Source organism: Micromys minutus (assembly GCF_963924665.1).
Source record: "Micromys minutus genome assembly, chromosome: 6".
Lineage (NCBI taxonomy): Eukaryota > Metazoa > Chordata > Mammalia > Rodentia > Muridae > Micromys > Micromys minutus.
Genome location: NC_137975.1, coordinates 22,163,950 through 22,184,406, shown reverse-complemented (window position 1 = coordinate 22,184,406; position 20,457 = coordinate 22,163,950). Strand labels below are relative to the sequence as shown.

Sequence of the window (20,457 nt, the reverse complement as noted above, 5' to 3'; positions counted from 1 at the left end):
CATATCTAAATTAAGTGTACTACTAAAACTGGTTTAGGTAAAATACATGGACAATATCACGATTTGGCAGAAACTTCAGAGACTTATACATCACTTCCCATTGCTAATTGGAAAACATTTTAAAAAATGATTGAGTGTTTCTCCCTCCACATTTTCTGGCATTTAAATAGAAATATGCATAATTTACACCAAACCAACCACAAAATGAAAATACTTATAGTGGCAGTATTCATGCATAACCAAGCTAAAAATAGCTCAACTGTTGAGTATCATATAAACAGTTGTACCAACTCTTTTAAATTCCACTGAATTCAGTAACCATGACAATGTATGGACTATTGGTACACAAAAGAGCTTGGGTGGTACAGACCTACTACTAAAGACTGACACACACCAAGTATATATATACTCTATGATGGTCTTTTCATATTGGTATGTAATGTGAAGCAGTACTAGTTTGTGGAATCAGACTAGCGGTTACTTTTAAAAGAATAACTAGTGACTAATAGGGGCATAAGTAATACTAGAAATATTTTGTTTCTGACTTTGGGTTTGGTTGTAGAAGCATTCTGGCATTCTGAAAATGTATCCAGTCATATTTCCATGATGTGCCCATTTACCTATATCTGTATCTCAGAAATCAATTAATAATTTACCCTGCCTCAAAAAATTAAAGAAATAAATTGTCAGGTTCTTTTGTTTATGTCAGAAATGTTTTATTGTCAACACTTATTGATTTAGTTGATTGTTAGATCAAGGTCTAAGGTACTTCAAGGTTAGCCTTTGAACTTCTAATACCTTACCTCTCAAATGTTAAAGATTATGAGCATGGCCTGCACTTACTTCATGATTTTGAGGGATTACTATAGCACCAGTGCCTTAACTGGTTATTGCGTTACAAAAGAAGATGAAAATTAGAGAGCTGCTGTATTTGTAAGTGTTTTGGTCTAATGAAGATAAAAATGATAACAATGTTCTGGTGTATACTTAATACCCAAGGATACAGGAGTCTGAGTCACAAAGTTTGTGACTTTCTGCTGTTTGAGACTATCCGGAAGTAGAAAGAACTGACAGGAAGCATTTGCTGTTCTAATAATGTCAGATATTGAGGTACACGTTGCATTTAAAAAGTGATGTCCTCAAGCACTGCCTTGCCTTCTGTGGTAATTATTCTATTCTTCACCATAAGAGTGCATTTTGATACATTAAAATAGAAAATGAAAACTCAACTAACTTCTAGAGATGACAAGCTATATGAGTTAAAGTACTAAAAAATCCAACCATATCATACAGGAGGGTAATAAAGCCTGGTGGGTAGACAGAAAGAGTAAGGTCTCCACCAGAGGGAGGCCTGGTGCAACATCATTTCTAGGTTTCCATTTCTGCTGAGTTAGGAGTCAGTAGAAAAAAGAGGGCTCATAGAATGACTTCAGAGTTTTCCCTGGGACAAACTGCAAAAGCTAGAAAATGCCTTTTCTCTTTTTCTTCTCATTTTTTTGTTTTATTGGATATTTTAATTTAAATTTCAAATATTATGCCCTTTGCTTGATTCCCTGTAGAAACACGATATCCTATCTGCCCTGCTTCTATGTGGGTGCTCCCCTGCCCACCATCCACACACGCCCTCCTGCCTTCTCATTTTCACATTTTCCTACACGTGGGCACCAAGCTTTCCCAGGATAAAGGGCCCCTTCTCCCATTGATGCCCGACATGGCCATCCTCTGCTACATATGTGGCTGGAGTCATGGGTACCTCCATCTGTACTCTTTGGATAGTGGTTTAGTCCCTGGGAGCTCTGGGGGTAGGGTGGTTGGTTGATGTTGTTGTTCTTCTTATGGGGGTTGCTAACCCCTTCAGCTCCTTCAGTCCTTTCTCTAACTCCTCCATTGGAGACCCTGTTCTCAGTCCAATGTTTGACTGCGAGCATCTGCCTCTTTATTTGTCAGGCTCTAGCAGAGCCTCTCAGGAAACAGCTATGTCAGGCTACTGTCAACCTGCAGTTGTTGGTATCTGCAATATTGGGATTGGTGGCTATATATGGGATGGATCCTCAAGTGGGGCAGTCTCTGGATGGCCTTTTCTTCAGGCTCTGCTCAACACTTTGTCTCCATACTTCTTCCTGTGATTATTTTGTTCCCCTTTCTAAGAAGGACTGAAACATTCACACTTTGGTCTTCCTTTTTCTTGACTTTCATGTGGTCTATGAATTGTATCTTGGGTATTCTGAGCTTTTTGGCTAAAATCCACTTATCACTGAGTTTTTTTGTGATTGGGATATCTCACTAACAATGAGATTTTCTAGTTCCATCCATTTTCCTAGGAATTTCATGAAGTCACTATTTTTAAGAGCTGAGTAGTACTCCGTTGTGTCAATGGACCACACTTTCTGTATTCATTCCTCTGTTGAAGGACATCTGGGTTTTTCTAGCTTCTGGCTATTATTAAAAAGGCCGCTATGAACATAGTGGGTTGTGTGTCCTTGTTATATGTTGAAGTGTATTTTGGGTATATGTTTAGGAGTGGTATAGCTGGGTCCTAAGTTACTACTATGCCCAGTTTTCTGAGGAATAGCCAGACTGGTTTTCAGAGTAGTTGTACTGGTTTGCAATCCCACCAAAAATGGAGGGGTGTTCCTCATTTTCCACATCTTCATCAGCATCTGCTGTCACCTGAGTTTTTGATATTAGCCATTCTGAGTGGTGTGAGGTGGATTCTCAGGGTTGTTTCGATTTGCATTTTCCTAATGACTAAGGATGATGAACATTTTTTAGGTGCTTTTCGGCCATTCAATATTCCTCAGTTGAAAATTCTTTGTTTAGCACTGTACACCATTTTTAATAGGGTTATTTGATTCTTCTTAAGTTCTTTGTATATATTGGATATTAGCCTTCTATAGGCTGTGTGGTTGATAAAGATCTTTTCCCAATCTATTTGTTGCCATTTTGTCCTAAGTGCTTTTTCCTTTTGACTGCCCAAACTAAGCTTTTCATTTAATGAGAAAGTGAAGTAAGACTTCTGGCAAATGCGAGTCGTAGGCATTGATTTCTGTTCACTTCCAATACCACAAAAGCAGTAAGGAATAAATGTATTTACTACCAAAGCATAATTAATGATGATGATAAAAAGAATAATTTCTGTTGTAGTCACATCTTTTTCTTCTCTCCTCCCACTGTTATGGACCCAGGTGAACCAACTGTGTTCATCGCAACAGGGTATGGAAAGACACATCCTCCGACTGTTGGATCATGGTACCAGACCTTTGCAATAAATTAGATGCCTCATAGAATAGTAAACTTTCAAGTGACAATAATTAAAATAACTACATTTATATTACAGAAACATCCCACAGATAACTCTAGTGTTTATAGTGTCAAATATTTGGTAATAGTTTGTTGGCATGAAGATGTGGCAAAACCCTACAGAGTTTTTGAAAATGTGTGTAAGAGGTGTCTAGACCCCCAGATATCCCCCCAGTGAACATAATTTAATGATTGTTTCTCTCTTCTCCCTGCAAGTAACTGAAGGTTTAATACCTGGAGAAGGTTCCAAAATGCCCTTGGATTAGAGAACTCTTAGTATAATAAAGAACCTTATATATCAACAGAAATTTCAATTGATGCTTCCCTATTGAAAATAACATCAACACTGAGTAGCTTAATCAGTGGAAAGCTATTGCTTTACAAATGTATAGAATAGATATCCACCATACATTTTCTGGAGGATGACCACAGATGCCAAGGGTTGACAGAGATGCTATCTAAGGGACATGGCTCTTGCTTTTAAGGCTTCAGAGGCTACTCTTGTTCCCTCTACCAATTTAAAGTTTTTCATGAACAAACTGTGCCCTCCCAGACAGCTTAGAACTCTTGTCTCATTGCAAGATCTTCACCTTAATTCTACCAGACACACATCATAAAACACACATCAGAATCTAGGAATTAGAATGCAGACATCTTTGGGGGCAACCATTCTCTTTGCCACACTAAGATTCTTTCAGTGTGCTCCAGAATATTGGCTATTAGAATTATCTATTTCATTCATGATTGAAAAAGCATTTCTTGGGATTCTGAGCAGTCCACAAGTAAAGACTTAAAAAGACTGAAATTGAAGGTGTTCCCAGATGACATGCAGTAATCCATTATACCCCCTGTCATCAATTTCCTTGCCCATCTCCCCTTCAGCAATCACTCACTTCACTCAAACACTGCAAAACTGCTGCTGGGCATTTTCTGTTTGCTGTCAACACTTCCTGCCCTTTACTTCCCTCCACTATTACATTTTGAGCCACTTTGGTCACTTTTCCATTGTCATTGCAGATAGACAGCCCTCTTATCAGAATCATTTAGAGATTCCCCACTGCCAAGTTCAGAGGTCAGCACTTATCTTGGCCAACTCAGTGGTATTTGAGACAATTGATTACTGTTCCTTTCTTTAAAAAACTCTCTCGGGTGCCTTCTTGCTCCCTTTGTTTTCTTCTTATTCCCCTGGATACAGCTCAGTCTCACTTTTAGAAACATTCTCTTTGAATCTTACAAACTTATAAATGTTGGAGTTACCCAGGGCTCAAAACATTATCGACATAGAGAAAATATATAATCTAATGGCAGGGAAATCTCGGTACTGAACAGCAGCCTATAATAGCTCAGTTTGAAAGTTAATATTGTATCTCAGATTTAATGTATATGAAAGCTAACTTGTTCTCCTGTCAAGCCTGATTGTCACAGTTCCTAACTCAACAAACATTACCACCATTCTTCCTATTGATCAGCCGGTTCACAGTCATCTCCATAATTCTTCCTTTCCAATTTTTCGTCATTTAATTATCATATCTTATGTCCTGTAGCTTTGAAACGTATCCTAAATTTGACATTATCATCATCTTCAATTTATTAAACCAAATTTAATTTGACTGCCTCTGTCACCTGGAATTCTGAAATGACCTCAAACTTACATCTTTGCATGCAAATTTCTCTACCCTTTGGAATCTTTTCTGTATCACCCCAGTGTAGCTTCTTTTGGACAAGTAAAAATGGGATGACCCTTCCACCCCAAACCTTCCATAGCTCTATGGCTCCATACTGCAGTTAGAATAATACCCTGACTTTGCTTTTTTAGGGGGAACACAGCATAGTTTTCCCACCAGCAGCAGCCATGTGTGACATCTGGTTATTTCTCCATCAAGTCAGGGAGCATCAATCACATGCACTTCTCCTGGGGCTTCTTCGTATCCAAGCATTTTTGTCTTCATTTTATTCAGGTTCCTGTCTGAATTCCACTTTGTTGGAATTCCACTTTGTTCCCGTCTCTTTAAATCAGGATCTCTGCACCACCAAACCCACTTAGGTTTTATTATTGGCATTTGAAGCAAAGCCATCTCATTATATATTAACTTATATGTTTATATTTTGTCAGTTTTAGTTTTCACTGGGGAAACAGATATTGCTTGTTCACCATTTTATTTCCCAACTAGAACAATATCTGGGACATAGGAAGCAAATAATCATAAACGCAGGTGGAACTAAACATTTTTATAGTCAGGAATGACCCGTGAATTGGTATTTTAGCACTGAGGTTGTAAGAAAGGGAAGAAATAATGCTTCATTTGGTGTAACTATGTCTTATTAAGATCAATAGTTGTTTATAGTCTAATGTGCCCGGAAGACTTGATTCATGTATTTGCATCAGACATTAACAGTAAAAAATGCAATGGTCTGAGAGGGTCACCATAACAAACAGAAAGACATCATGAGGAGGTAGCACAGGCCATACAAATGTATTTTCTTCTGGTCCTACTATGTAGGTATCTAAGAACAAATTGTTGGCAGGTTGCTTCTTTCCCCACTGTGTCTGTAGGTTTTCCTCTGAATGGATCTATGTCCATATCTCCCACTCCACACATAATTTTCCATAATAGGGAAGATCTCATGTTGCTCAGGATGTCCTCTGATGTAGGTTTCTTCTGCTTCTACCTCCCAGATACACCACCGTATCCAGTCTCCCAACCTCGGCTTTTTATACAGGTACCACTCAGAGCACCAGGGCAGACACACTGCTTCACATCTCTCTAACTACCGGACCTCTTTTTCCCCTATTATCCCATAATCTCATTATCTCCATTCCAGTAAGAAGAGAAAGAGCTTAGAACCTTGAGACATAGATTGTGGAGGGGTAGAGTAAGTGTGCCACACAGCAACATCTGTTAGTTGTATGATTTTTATAGTGTCAGGTTTTATATGCATGGGCTGATAGGTCTGTCTGTAAGGAGCTTAGGCATCTGCATTTTCCTCTGTCAGAATGCCACAGTTCTGTCAGCAACAATTTGTGGTCTTAAAGCTTTCTATCTTCCTTAAGATTCCCCTTTAAAATTGCAAAAAGAACAAGAAGAAAGTGCAGAACAATGCCTCAACTTCCTATATAAACCTGCTTGGCTGGTCACTTTTTACAGTCTCATGAGACTATGACATAAGGCAGAGGTTTTGGCCAAGAAATGGTTAAAGCCCCAAGTCTGTTAGAGCATGAGCCGAAGAGCCTGTTATGCAGAGCAGCAGTGGGCAGCAGGAAAGGGAGGTTGAGCTCTCAGCTACTAACATTTTGCTTGGACTACTGAGTGGCATCTATATTTCAGCCATCAGCTGATGCTTTCGCCATACTTTCCTGAGGTTTGTGAAGCACTGGAGCTGCTATAAAGTGGTTATTATGGGGTGAATTGCTGAATGATGAAGCTTCCTGAAGGCCAACAAAAGTAAATGGGACTTACCATAGCAACAAGATTCCAGCTAACAGTTACCACAACAGACAGCTATCTAACTCAGGTACTGTCTATTCTTTTATAGTGGGGCTTTCCACAGCTGCAAAACAAATGCCCAGTGCTATTCAGGTGGGTGATCTACAACACTAATCTTTCTTTTTATTTTTACATGCTGCTAACAGTGCATCCAAATTCTAGCTTTTGCTTGTCCAAATGATAACATTATGCCTTGTTGGGAAGGCAATTGTTCTTTGGATACAAGTTATTTCTAAATGTACCAATTAGGCAACCTCCAGCATAGGAATTTTTTTTGTTCTAATACTTAATGTATAGGACAAAAATCATTTGAAAAGCTTCCTCAGAGTGACCCAGAATTTACGATTACTTTATATTAATGCTTTTATGTTAATATGTATAACTATTATTCACAAATCTCAGTGAATTTTAGTGTCTGGAGATAATCATAGAGGGCTTAAATTTGTGATGGCATCCCCAAATAGATTAAGAGCCATCAAGTATACCAACCACAGTGTTGAAATGAGAAATGGCAAAGAAGTGAAAAACTCCTGAATTGATTTGTTAACAGTGGTTTGCTGGGAATCAGTGGAAGGGCAGTGGTCTGTTCCATGAACTAGATGGGTTCCAGCATAACTAGGGAATAGTAAAGATGTGGGTGGTAGATTGCAGAGACCATTCCATTGTTCCCATGGTAGGAGGGCTACATTCCCTGCCCTGGATTTCTGAAGGTGAGCAGAGAGGACAATGGACATCATCATGTAACTGGGCAACAATGCTGGTGTTTTTATGAAGAGCATAAATGCTCCACCCCATTCAGAGCCACACACCTGATTCTTCTAGACTGTGTTCCTCTTCCACAGCGTGGGGCTCTCAGCTCATTGTTGATCTTGCATGGAGACCAGTGTTCTACAACCCAGGAATATTGATCGCACTCACTGTAACATGGGACTGCCTCATGAACCTGTCAAGAAAAGGAAAGAAATTTTTAAAAAAATTATATGGCACTATCTGAGTCATAGAAAAACCCTTTAGTAATGCTCGCTGAACAAAACCTGAGAAATGACACTGTGGCCCATTAGCCAAATTACAGCCCCAAAAAGGAAGACATATTTGACTTCTGTGGATTGAGTGAGCTGCCTGCAGAAGCACAGAGGGAAATCAAGTGAAGTCAGATACTATGCCTTCCTAGACAAGAACAAAGGAGCAGGAATCCCATTATCATTCCACTTCCTCAGGAAGCTTGCTCATATATATTAGACACGGGCTCTCAATTAGATGGTCTACTCTATTCCCAGGTGTGCTTTAACATGTCATTTGAAACAAGCACATGTAAGACAAATTTACTCTTGAATATGAGGGGTTTTTAGAATGCCTAAGAAAAGTAGTATTATTTACACTAGAAATTTCATTCTTTTTCTTTATCTCCAAGTGATCAGTGCTAACAGACAATGATTTAGCCTCCTGAGCACTGTGACTTGGTATGAATGTAGCTGTTTGTAGGATGGGATCAAATCATAGCTAAGATGAATATGTATGTCTAACAGACACACCCATACACTATACAAGACAAAAAAATGACAGTTACTCATTTGACATTCTTACTAAGGATAGTTATACTTTTTATAATTAAAAATAAGGCAGAGTGGACATAGAACTCTACCAGTCTTTCCTATGCATTTGCTTACGGTAAGGTTTCCCCAAATACATTGCTTTATAGCGCAGGCATCTGAGGTCTCTTTGAGGCTGCCTTGAACATTCATTGCTTCTCATCACAGACATAGGCTTCTCTTAGTGTGAGAAGCATAGGTTCTCTGGTTCACAGGGAAGACTCTGGCACAGACAGTATGCAAAGGAGGGACTCAGCCTCTTGCGAAAGACATAATGAAGCTTTTCTTCTTAAACAAGAGTTGAATATCAGTCTCTTTCCCAACTTCCTTGGAAACTGGGTATACCGCCCCCACTTCACCCCCCAAAAAACACTGCCTATAAGTTCCTATTAAATGCAAGGAAAAGCACAGTGTAATGGGATAATCAGAGGAAGACTGGAGCTCTGCCAGTGTGCTCACAGACATCACACGCAAGGCAATGATTGGCGACACCGATTCTTAGGCATCACAATGCCAGCAACTACTTTTAACCAGAGGATTCTACTTAGCCTTGGCACATGGAGCTCACCAGGAAAAGAAAGAACACAAGGTCAGGAACGTGGAAGGACAAAAATCAAAGGAGAAAAGAAGACAGAGGGGAAATTGGTGTGGGGAATTATGAAACGAAACAAAAACAACAATAGTTTCATGCTGCAGATACTGACAAGGATGGAGTGTCAGGGTCAGAAGCATTTCTACAGTATAATAAAGGGACAGCTACTTACAACTGAGAAATGTCTGCTCCCATTCTCATAGGACGGTAGAGGGAAAAGGAGAATATTTCCAAAATAAAAGACAAGATTCTGTCCATAGATACTCAGCTACAACTGAGAAAATGAAGATCTCACTGAATTTACAAGTTATCTGTCTACAGTTTTTAATGCATATCAATATGTATTTTCATAAATACTTTAATATGGGACACAAGGAAGCACCACTGTTTAACTCCTTTAAATAATGAAGATACAGACCAAAATTCATCATAAAAGTGGTTTCCCTGTGTCTCATGAACAAACTGAACAGAATATTGGTGGGAAATCCTTTGGGGAGAGATACCTGGCTTTCTTAAGCTGTCAATACTGAGAAGAGCTTACACCTACACACCATGCTCTCTCCTATGTAAAGCTCCAAGATCAGATGGAAAATGAAAAGCGTTCAGATGCACGTACTTGCCTCATTGTGCATTGGCTTGCTGTCTTTATTCCTTATTCTCCAGTGGTCTGAGAAGCGAGCCACAAATGACAAACTTTTGTGAGGCACAGAGAATGTCTGTGTAGAAAGATGCTGAGCCTTCTTGGTTGAGATTGTAAAACCCAGCATCTCTTCAAAATGAGTCTCTGGTCACATGGATTTACTTGACATTTTCACGTCCCCATATGTACATTCTATTTTTGATCATATTTAGCACTTAATATTAAAGCCACAGCTTTGTCTAGGCTAAGCAAGTACTGTCCTCGTGAGTTATATTCCCACATCACAATCTCAATTTTAAACCTGTCCACGCTGTTCATTCTAGCTGACAAATGCCTACCTTTCCCCCAAAGCCTAGAAAATTCAACACCTTCATTGTCATTGACTGTGCTCTCAAGATCCATATACAGCAGCTGAGCAGAGTGGCGAGGGCCACAGTTAGCTTGGAGAACACACACACGCACACACACACACACACACACACACAAGGTATCACCTCAACCCTACCTGTGCTGGGTATCTTCCCAGTATCTTAATTTTTTCACTTTAGTTCTATTAACAATCTGTATAATTTAGACCTTAAATAAGACTGAGAGAATATACTAAAAACAAAGCCCTATAATTTATACTCTATACACATATATTTACTTTAGATCCTAATAAAACTGAACCCGTGCATGTGTTTGCTGGAGAAAGAGAGGAAGAAGGAGAGGGAAAGAGAAAGGGAGAGGGAAAGGGAGAGAAAGACAGAGACAGAGACAGAGACACAGAGAATTGTCAATCTTTTGCAGAAGGCAGGAAAAGGCTATAGGGGATCTTAATGAGTATTAGAAAGCCTGAAACCAATTTTTGAAGGCACCTCCTTTTTAAAATGGCTTCAATTTAATTCTTCCAGTGAAGCCCACTCTATGTCACTATGAGTATTTTACAAAGGACAATGAAATGCCACACAAAGGAAATAGCTGCCTTTTTCTGAAGATCTGACATGATAAAGAGCCATGAGATCATAAAACCCCTGTTGTTCATCAGGTCAGGATTGCTCATCTGCCTCCACAGCTGAGGTTCAAAACCACTCAGGGTAGGCAAGAATGCAACAGGACAGTCGGGGATAAAAATTAACTCCATAGGTTCTGATTTCTCCCTATCATCTTTTCATTCTGGCTACTGTGAATTGCTATTTGCTGGTTTTATTATTATAGCTTTATAATGAAATGTGTTACCGTGTGGACTTTATCAGGAAATCATATGAAAATGTTCTGCAGCAGAGAAATGAGCCATGGGAAAGTTAAATGAAAATCAGTTCTAAATGGCACAAATTAGGGGGAAATAACAGCTTTTAATAGGGCCATAGATGCTAACTACATTGCTGAAAACTCTAAATTCTCTGAGAGAGGCAGCAGTTCATTTTCCTAGAAATGAGTCCTGTTTATTACGTCTTCGCTGGGGATCTGGGTTTTTATAATTTTGTCAGCTCCAGATTCATATCATAAACCAATTCACTAAGTCAGCCTTTTAATATTCATAAAATAAACCTGAACTTGCTGCAGTGGATCAGTTTAATTAAGCAGTGCTTACAGAGATCCCCTTTCCATTGAGACAGACTTCCTTGCATAAGCTTGGAAGTGGGGTCTCAGTGGGCTCCGGGTTTTCTTTATCATGTATCACAGACTTAGAGTTCAAAAGCCTAAAAATAAACAATTGCATGGCAAATAACACTAATAAATGCAGAGAGAAAAGGATGGATGGGGGTGGGGAAAGTAAGGAGGGAGAAAGAAAGGACTCAGAGTCTCTAATTTGTTGCAATAAAACTTGTAGACACTGCCACCAATAGCTTAGGTAGAATACTTCAGCTCTGAGGCCTTCAGCTTCAACACTAGATATTTAGCAGTATTTAAATCTGTTCAAAGGCCTATTTGGGACCAAAAATCTAGGCAAGTTGGAGCCAGGCTCTATCCTATTGCAATGAGACACAATTTTCTCACCAAATATTTTTCATCACTCAGCTTGTCAAGATGATTCTTTCATAAGTTGGTTAATAACTATCACTCATCCCTGTTTTGAACTGCCAAATTACTCCAAATCTTTGTTTCCAGTTTCAGCAGCCTGATTTGTACATAATCATGCACAATGTAATGTATGTGATGGTAAAGATGTGGCTGAAGGCAGCTGTGCCTGCCTTGTGTATAATTGTGCCATCATGAACCTGTGTGTAAGATATTCTGCCTCAAGTCTTCATCATCAGAATCATTTGAATTTGCCAAGGTTTGCATGACCCTTCAGCTAAAAACCTGAAGCGTGAATGTGGCTATCTGAATTTTACTCTCAAGTTGTCTGTCCCCCTTAGGCATTATCTTCTCAGTTTGTTGCAGCTAATCAACAGCCACCAAAAGACAACTAGTATTAATGGCATTCTTGTTGCTAATAACCAAATATTTGGTAGGCAGCAATGTCAGGGAAGAAAATTCTGGTTCATAATTTAAAGTTACAGTAAATTCTAGCAGGGAGATGAATGGTTTGAGGCTTGAGCAGCATGGGATACTTTAGGTTGATGTTAAGGTGATACATGATTGTACAGTAGAGAGATAGGCGGCGAAAGGGCTAGAAAAGAGGAAGAGGAGGCAGAAGGCAGAGATTGACAGAGGAGGAGATGGAAGCAGATGTATATGTTTCTCTCAGTGCATCTCTAGCTTGATGAGGTTGTCATGATTATTTCTAAGGGTGTATACGTGTCTAATTTATCTTATCTGGATGGGCAGTTTATATCTTTGTTCATTGGTTGCAAGCTTATTCTGTAGAGGGTTGTACCAGGCAGTGGAGAAAAGTGAGTAAAAACAACACGATGGGGCAGTCATATCCACAGAAGCAGCAGGGGCGGTAGAGTGAGTTCTTATAGGCAGCATGGAGCTCCAAGTGAGAGATCTCCACAGTGCCATATGCCTCCCATGCCCCGGTGCGAAAACTAGCATGGGATAAAAGGTTTCCACTTTTTAGTATTTAGTGCAACAGGATACAATTGGTTGTATAATGTCATCAGTCAGAAAGCAGAGAGTAGAGTCATGGAAAGGCTACAAAACCTCAAGGCCCATCAACCTATTAGCCAATTTCTCCAGAAAGGCTCTACATACGAAAGACTCTAGAGCAGTGGTTCTCAACCTTTAGGTCGTGGGCCTTTGGGTATGTGTATCAAACAACCCATCTACAGGGGTGCCTAAGACCCCTGGAAAATAAAAATACTTAAATAATGGCTGTTAACAGTATTAAATTACAATTATGAGTAGCAATTAAAATAATTTTATGGTTGGGTCACCATAACGTATGAAACTGTATTAAAGGGTCATAGAACTTGAAATGTTGAAAACTACTTTTCTGCAGCCTCCCAAAATACTGGCACTAATGAGAGGGTCAAATGTTCAAAATGTGAACCTGTCAAGGACATTTCACCCTCAAAGCTTAAGAATACAGGCTGCTTCTTAGTGGTGCAGGTGATGTTGGTTAGTCACCTCTCTATATTTTCAGGCTACAGAGTCAACAAATTACATACCACAAGTACTCAAAATAAAATAATGTATCTATAAGATTTTTTCCATTATCATTATCATCCTAAATGATGAGACAACTTTTTCTATGTGCTTTATACTGTTTTACTTATGATAAGTAATATCAGCTGACTTAAAATATACCTGATAAAATGCATTAACCAATATTCTAATACTATGCTATTTGCATAATGTACTTGAATGTGTACAGACGTTAATTTCTGCAGTTTTTGAACTAGCCTCTTGAGAACACTGAGGGGTGGTTATAGTTTAAAATTTTTCTATGAAAGGAAAACCACAAAATAAATGTTTGAAGGTGTCTATCAGATGACATCTATTTCTTTATATAAAAAATTGCATACGTAATTTATTTTAAAACTTTGGGTATGGAAGCTCCTTTGACAATTTCAAAAAGAAGATTTTTTTTTTTTAAATAACAGCTTCTAAAATGAAAACAAGAACAGACACATATCTCCAGAGTTTTTGGAGTTATTTTAATTAAAAAGGAGGATTAAAGAGAAAAATCCATAAATGTTTTCAAACTGGTATCTATGGGCAAATTATCCTGCTTCTAATTTTGTGCTGGGTTCCTCATGTAAGAATATGGAGTTGGTTTTCTCTGTAGATCCTTTCTGGATAAGGTGAACAATACTCAGAAATGTTAGGAATCATCAGTTTACTTCAAGTGCTGACCTGAGGCTGGGCAGCCCCTCTGCTTCCCCCCCATGTTTCCATTCTAGATTCTTCATCTGAGTAGCGACCACAAAGGTGTCCTCAGAATGCCATCACACTGGGCTGGTTAGTAGTCACCACTGCTTTACTTATGTGTTATGTATTTTCAATTTGCTATTAAAAATGATATTCACATTTCTAAATGAACGTTATTTACAAAATCTTTTGATGAGCACATTATTGAACACTTGGATGTTTTATTAAAAAAATAGTTGATGGCCGTATTTCCTGTCTTTGTACAGTTTCCAACTGGGCTTTGCAGTTTCTGAGGAGGAAGTCACACACCAAACTTACCTAAATTTCAATGACCAATGTAATCTGAGCCATGTTAGTGTCAACTCTTGTCAAAAGATATGATACTGTCATAATTAATGAAATTTTAATTTAACTTGAGATCCCTGTGGTATTTGAATTAGCTTATCACTAATTAGAAATTTTTCAAATCCAGGCCAAGAACAGACAGTCCTCATGGAGCAAGCTGAGCAGACAATGCCCATGAGAACCAAACATCTCCAAAGCAGAACACTCAGGTAACCACATCTACACTCCAGCTCAGCCATTTGCTTCTAAAAGCTGTAGGTTTTTTTTTTTTTTTTGTTTTTTTTTTGTTTTGTTTTGTTTTTTACCTATATGTAAGAATCACACCAACCTTCTGTAACTCAGACAGGGAACTGCCACCTCTTCACACAAATAAGATATTGACTATAAAGAAGCCTACACACTAAATTTGCAATACCACTTAGATTTTAGTAAAAAGCATTCTGCATGGAATAGCTTCCCCCCTGCCCACCGAAGGACTTGTCCCTTGGAGCAGTACTCAATGACAATTTTCTTCCTACAGAGGTACAGACTTCTTTATGGCCTAATTCAATTATTTATTTTTTTAAATAGGGTTTCATCATGTATCCCTGCCTGACCTAGAAGTTGTATCTGTGTCTGGAACACTGTGATTAAAGACATGGCTACATCAGTCATCTCTTAAATACTGAGTATTCAATATCAAGGCAGACAATTTCACCCAGGGGAAACTGTCTGTGTTGCTTTGACTTGAATGTAGTTGTCCTATTTACTCCGAGGGAACACAGGGATTCAGGACCTAAAGTCTTACATCATGAGATTGAGAGTAAAAATGTTGTGTGATTATTGGATTTTTGACCGGGGCTTCTAAGAAGTCATAATATTAGGTCATTAGTCAGGAACTCTCCTTACCGAAGCTGTGGTGGCTTCATAAGGACTCTCGGGAGAACAAACAAACACAGAAAGACATGCACCCGATGCATGGGGTTATTCAGTCCTAGGGATGGTGCAAGAATGGGGTGTACTATTTGGGCTTCCAGTCATAAGAACTGTGGCTTTAAGTACCTCCCCATCCCAGGTATTTAATATAGAGTAAAAGTCTGATTATAGTATGGGTGATTAACACAGATCTACTTTTCCTGTGATGACAGCATTGAGACTGACGTATCCTAAAGTGCATGGGTATGTATTGATTTCTTCCATGTACCCTGTCTTCTTCAGGGATGTCACACAGAATGGTGTTACCACTACAGAATGTGGTTAATACAGTGGTGCTGAAAGGCTCTCCTCTAAAGGCCCAGATTACCTGTTATGACATGATTTACATTATTCACAATGACAAATAGCTAAAAATGATTTCATTTAAAAACTCTATATACCTCAAGGATCCCCAATATAATATCGAGAATTCGAAATATTCCAAAATCTGCATTTTTGAGCATCCATATGTTATCACAGAACAAACATTTTATGTTTTACCTCATGAGATGGGTTGCAATTAAAACACAAGTACACTAAAAATACTGCATAAAATAGCTTCAGCCTATGTGTACAAACACAAATAGTTTTTGTGTGTGGACTTGGTTCCCTCTCCAAGGCACCTTATTATGTAGATACAACATTCCAAATTCAAAATAAATTCCCACAACCTGCCTCAAGTATCTCAGATGAAGATACTCCACCTGTAATATTTTGTCTTCACTTGTAGCTGATTTATGACTGTTACTGTGTGCTATTTAAGTGAATGTGAGAACAAATCTTGATCTTAAAGCAAAATTCACTATAAAGAGCAGTCAGTCAGCAGTATAAATTTTTGAGTTTTTCTTTCAGCTCTATAAACTATGTAATCGTCTACAAGGACAACAGTAGATCTGGTACAACTTACTGAGCAGAGAAAGCATACCAACCAAGGCAATGTGGGGAAGCTCAAGTAAAAAGCCTAACTGGGCTCCACAGCCCTTGACAGAAAATCTCAATGAATACAACATGAAGAGGAATCCTTCTCTCAGGTCTGAATGCCTTGCCTTCATCAGTATCTTTGGGAGATACTCCTTATTGACATGTTCTATGTAGTATGAAATAATGAGAGATTGTGGAGATTGTTCACAGAGTGTAGAGATTCCAGCCACAGTGACCATTCCAATTTTCATAAAAAAGATTACAGTTCTCTGTCAACCTCAAGTGAACAGCATCAACACCATGGCAGCAATGATTGATATTTCCAGAAAATACTGGATGAGGAAAATTCCTCTTACTTCAAAAAGAGAATAGAAAGGAGATTGCAAACACAACAGACATGAAATGAATCAATCACCAGAGGACAGGTGCATAGTTCCACTTGCACCAGGTGTCTACAGTAATCAAAGGGATGTGAGCAAAGAACTGGATGGTGGGGCCAGAGGATAAATCTGGGGAGATGAAACATTGCTAATCAACTGGTAAAAATTTTCGGTTATACAAGGTAAGTTATAGAGATCTTCCATATGGCACCATGCCTGTGGACTGCAAGTCTCTGGTATAAGTGAACATTTTAAAGGGTAGGTTTTATATCTAGTTCTCTTAATACAATAAAAATGCTTGGAGATTGAAAGGGGGATTTTTGTCTCAGAGAAGTTTAGAGTACAGAAAATATTGTGTGCAATCTAGTGGAAGAACAGAGATGATGGGTAGATTGGTATGTGGATAGATGCTAGTTAGATGCTAAGAGATGATAAAAGATGATGCATAGAAAGGATGATGGATAGTAGATGGAAGATAGATGATAGCTAGACTATTGATATATGGTGGGTAGAAATGATAGATATGTGAGAGAATGAGGAAAGAAATAGGCAGGTAGACAGACAGACAGACAAATATACATAAGTAGTAAACCTGTGTCCTAGAATATCACAGCCCAAGATCCATCATGATAGCATATTTCTCTGTGGTAATAGACGAGAGACTGGGAGCTGGAGAAAAAATGGCTCATTGGTTAAGAATCCACACTGTCCTTACAGAAGACTAGAGTTGGTTCACAGCTCGCAACTGCTTGAAGCTCCAGCTCCAAAACCCAGTTCTCACCTCAGTAAGTACCTGCAATCCCATATACACACAGCACATATTCATACATATAATTTAATGTGTGTGAGAGAGAGAGAGAGAGAGAGAGAAAGGGAGGGAGGGAGGGAGGGAGGGAGGGAAGGAGAGGGAGGGAGGGAGGAAGGGAGGGAGGGAGGGAGGGAGAGAGAGAGAGTGAGAGAGAGAGAGAGAGAGAGAGAGAGAGAGAGAGAGAGAGAGAGAGAGAGAGAGAGAGAGAGAGAGGAGACTTCCTTTGTAGATGTCACAGACTAATCATTTTTCTCATAACTCAAAGAAATAAGGTAGGGCTAAATACTCTCTCATTAACAGATCTATTTTCTCAAGACCAGTGTTCTAATGGATAAGTTAATCAGAAAAATATCTTGTCGTATTTGATGTTTATTAAGAAAGGTTGAGTGTGCTTGGCCCCAAGCTTGTGGTTTTTTTATTTTATAGGAAATGAAACCTTTGAGGTGGAACTCTTTCTTTGTGTGCTTTCCTCAGGGAGAGGGAACTTGGCAAGTTATTTCTGGTGGCTCAGAGCTTTACACTTTTCCTGTTTCTAGGATACATATCCCACCTATTTGTTCAATGTGAGCAAGAAACCTATGGTAAACACTCAGGAACACAAAATAATCTGTATCATAAAAAGTGTTTGAAGAAGCTATATAGCCCAAGCTACTCATTGCAGGAAATCCTCTAAGTGTGTGGTTAGACTATCAAATGCAAATGCATAAGGCTTAATAGTGTGTATTGAACTGATGTAGAAAAGTGGGTTGTTCATGAATCAAGCAAACAAACAGAAATCTAAATGTACTTCTCATGAATGGTTCACTGAGGCCATGATACATAAAGAATGGAGCCTGGCGATTATAGGTAATGGGGTAAGAAAATGGGGGAAAGATGAAGTAGGATTTCATAAGACTTCTGATAGTTGCAGCAAGAAGTAAAGGCAGGGCACAATAAACCACCTTGGATGTGAAGATGATGTGATGAGTGGGAAGGCCAAAGAGGAAGGAAACTGGTACAGTCTCTGCATGAGGTCACTGCTAAGGTTAGCGTGCATCTGAGCATCCTAACCACTGTCTTCAGCCATGGTCTCAAGAAGCTTCTAACTTAAAGAGGGAGAGGATGCTACAAGATACAGGAGAGAAAATGACTGAGTCAATCAAAACAGCTAGGTGATGTTTTAGGGTCATTTACATTTAATATATTCTAGGATGGAGGGAAATGTTCACATTTTTGTTTTAAAACTGACAGTAGGAGGGAAAGGAAAAGCAAGTGTTTGGTAAATGCCCTGGATTCTGGGCAATATCCATCTCTCATGAGAAGGGCAGTGGATAGTATAAGGTGCGTGCCAAGAAGAATACCTTTTATCATATTTCCTTTTCCCTCTTATGTTGGCTTCGCTGTAAAGGGGGTGGTTCTGATGCTAAGATCCTTTTCCCCAATTGGTTCTTGATTTATCAGTAAGGACAGCCAGGGGTTAACTCCTGGGTGGAAGGTACAGATGAGATTTCCGGTCCCAAGCAAAGAAGGTGACAAAAGGAAAGAGAGTTTTTTCCTGCCATGCTTTGAGGGAAGAAGAATGCAGCAGCCATGTGAGGTCTCAGGGGGAGCCAGGTACTGTGGCTGCTGCTACAGGTGGGTAGTCATGAATGTTTGGCATGGGTTATGTGGGACTAGCCACTGAAGTTTAAGGCAGGTGGAGAGACGGAGATAAAATATTAATGAGGGTACACTTTTCCAGGTGGGAGACAGTAATGGCTAACAATTGTGCCATAAAGGCAAGTTGTAAATGAACAAATTGTGTGTATCATTTATCCTTGGATTAAGGGAAGGTGGGAAGGAGCTGGTAGTGTGGTCATCTCTGGGAACTAAAGGCAGGTAGAGAAAAAGGGAAGACAGGTGGGGGCTGGTAGCTCAGCTAGTGCTGGAGTAAAAGGTGGTAGTTAAAACTGCCCTCAACATACCTGAGATTAAATCCCACACCAGTTGAGACCTGAAAGCAACCCAACCTTCTTAAGATTTGTTCTGAATGACTACTGCCCCCACCCCCAACCCCTACTCCACCAAATTCAGTCTGATGAGTTACAGGAACAAGTCCAAAAGGAAAGACCATCATTAGCAGGAACCACCTTTTCACCCAGCCCTCCTCCCGCAGCAGTCTCAGGCCCAATACTATAACCAGTTCATCACTGTGGTAAGCAAATATTCCCTACTATGAAATACACCTGAGTTCTTCAGCATAGCTGATCCACAGCCTGTCAGGAAACAAGAAGGAAGGTAAAAAGAAGCCCAGAGTATGTCCTCTCTTCTGCCTAGAAAAAAAAGTTTTAAAGAAGTAAGAAGGGATCCCAGACAGTGGGCCGATTTGGAGTGATAAAAAGAATCTAAAGATTAAAACATTAGTAAAACACCCTTAAAAAGATTGTTATGTACAAAACACCTGCTAAGAATACTTACACGTGGTTGTGCACACACACACACACACACACACACACACACACACACACACACACACATACACACACACACACACAACAACAACAACAAACCAAAACAACAACAACAACAACAAAGAATCAACTACATGTTGTGTTCCTGCTCTCCCATAGAAAAGTGGGCTGAGACACTTTCTGAGTGCACAGACCCCTAATGGGTTAGAGGTTAAGGCTGAGCATGGCAGCGAATGGCTTTAAACATTGAGTCTGTAGTATATGTCATTCCACAGTGAACTTGATCTGTCTAGGAGGAAGGTAAAGTGGACGGTAGAAGTGAAGGTTTATAACCATGGAACACATAGTCTGACCTCTGAAGACAGAGCATCAGGATTGATTGAGTAATGGAATCTCTGCCATTCACTTGCAAGCTGATAAATTGGGATCTTGGCTCTGATTTCCACCTTAATTCCATCAGTCCAACACATGTATTAAGGACTAATTGAAAGCTCTGAAGTTTTATAGAATAAAGAGCATTTTTGTTTGAAACATTCTTCCTCCCAGGCAGCCAGCAATGGAGAGAAAGGCAGAAACAGCCTTCTGCCTCATAATATAATAAAAGCAGAATATATTGCCAAGCAGAGAGCGATTGTCTAAAGCCAGCCTCGCTTGGCCTTTATCCTAGTAAATGTATGTGGTTGAGCAAAAGAAAAATAGCTGATGATCCTGCATTAGCGACACACAGGAAGTGGGACCGTTAGTATAAGGAGCAAAGTCATATCGGCTTTAA

General features: G+C 39.3%; 1 protein-coding gene across 1 annotated transcript in view; it reads right to left on the bottom strand.

Annotated features, from left to right (window-relative positions):
- THSD7B (thrombospondin type 1 domain containing 7B) overlaps positions 1-20,457 on the bottom strand; it is a gene marked incomplete at both ends in the record, with an annotated part of 731,038 nt that overhangs the window by 91,793 nt on the left and 618,788 nt on the right. Inside the window, one exon of the mRNA XM_080917661.1 lies at positions 7,595-7,728. Coding sequence (XP_080773787.1) covers positions 7,595-7,728 — 134 coding nt within the window. The remainder of the gene's footprint in view (positions 1-7,594; positions 7,729-20,457) is intronic.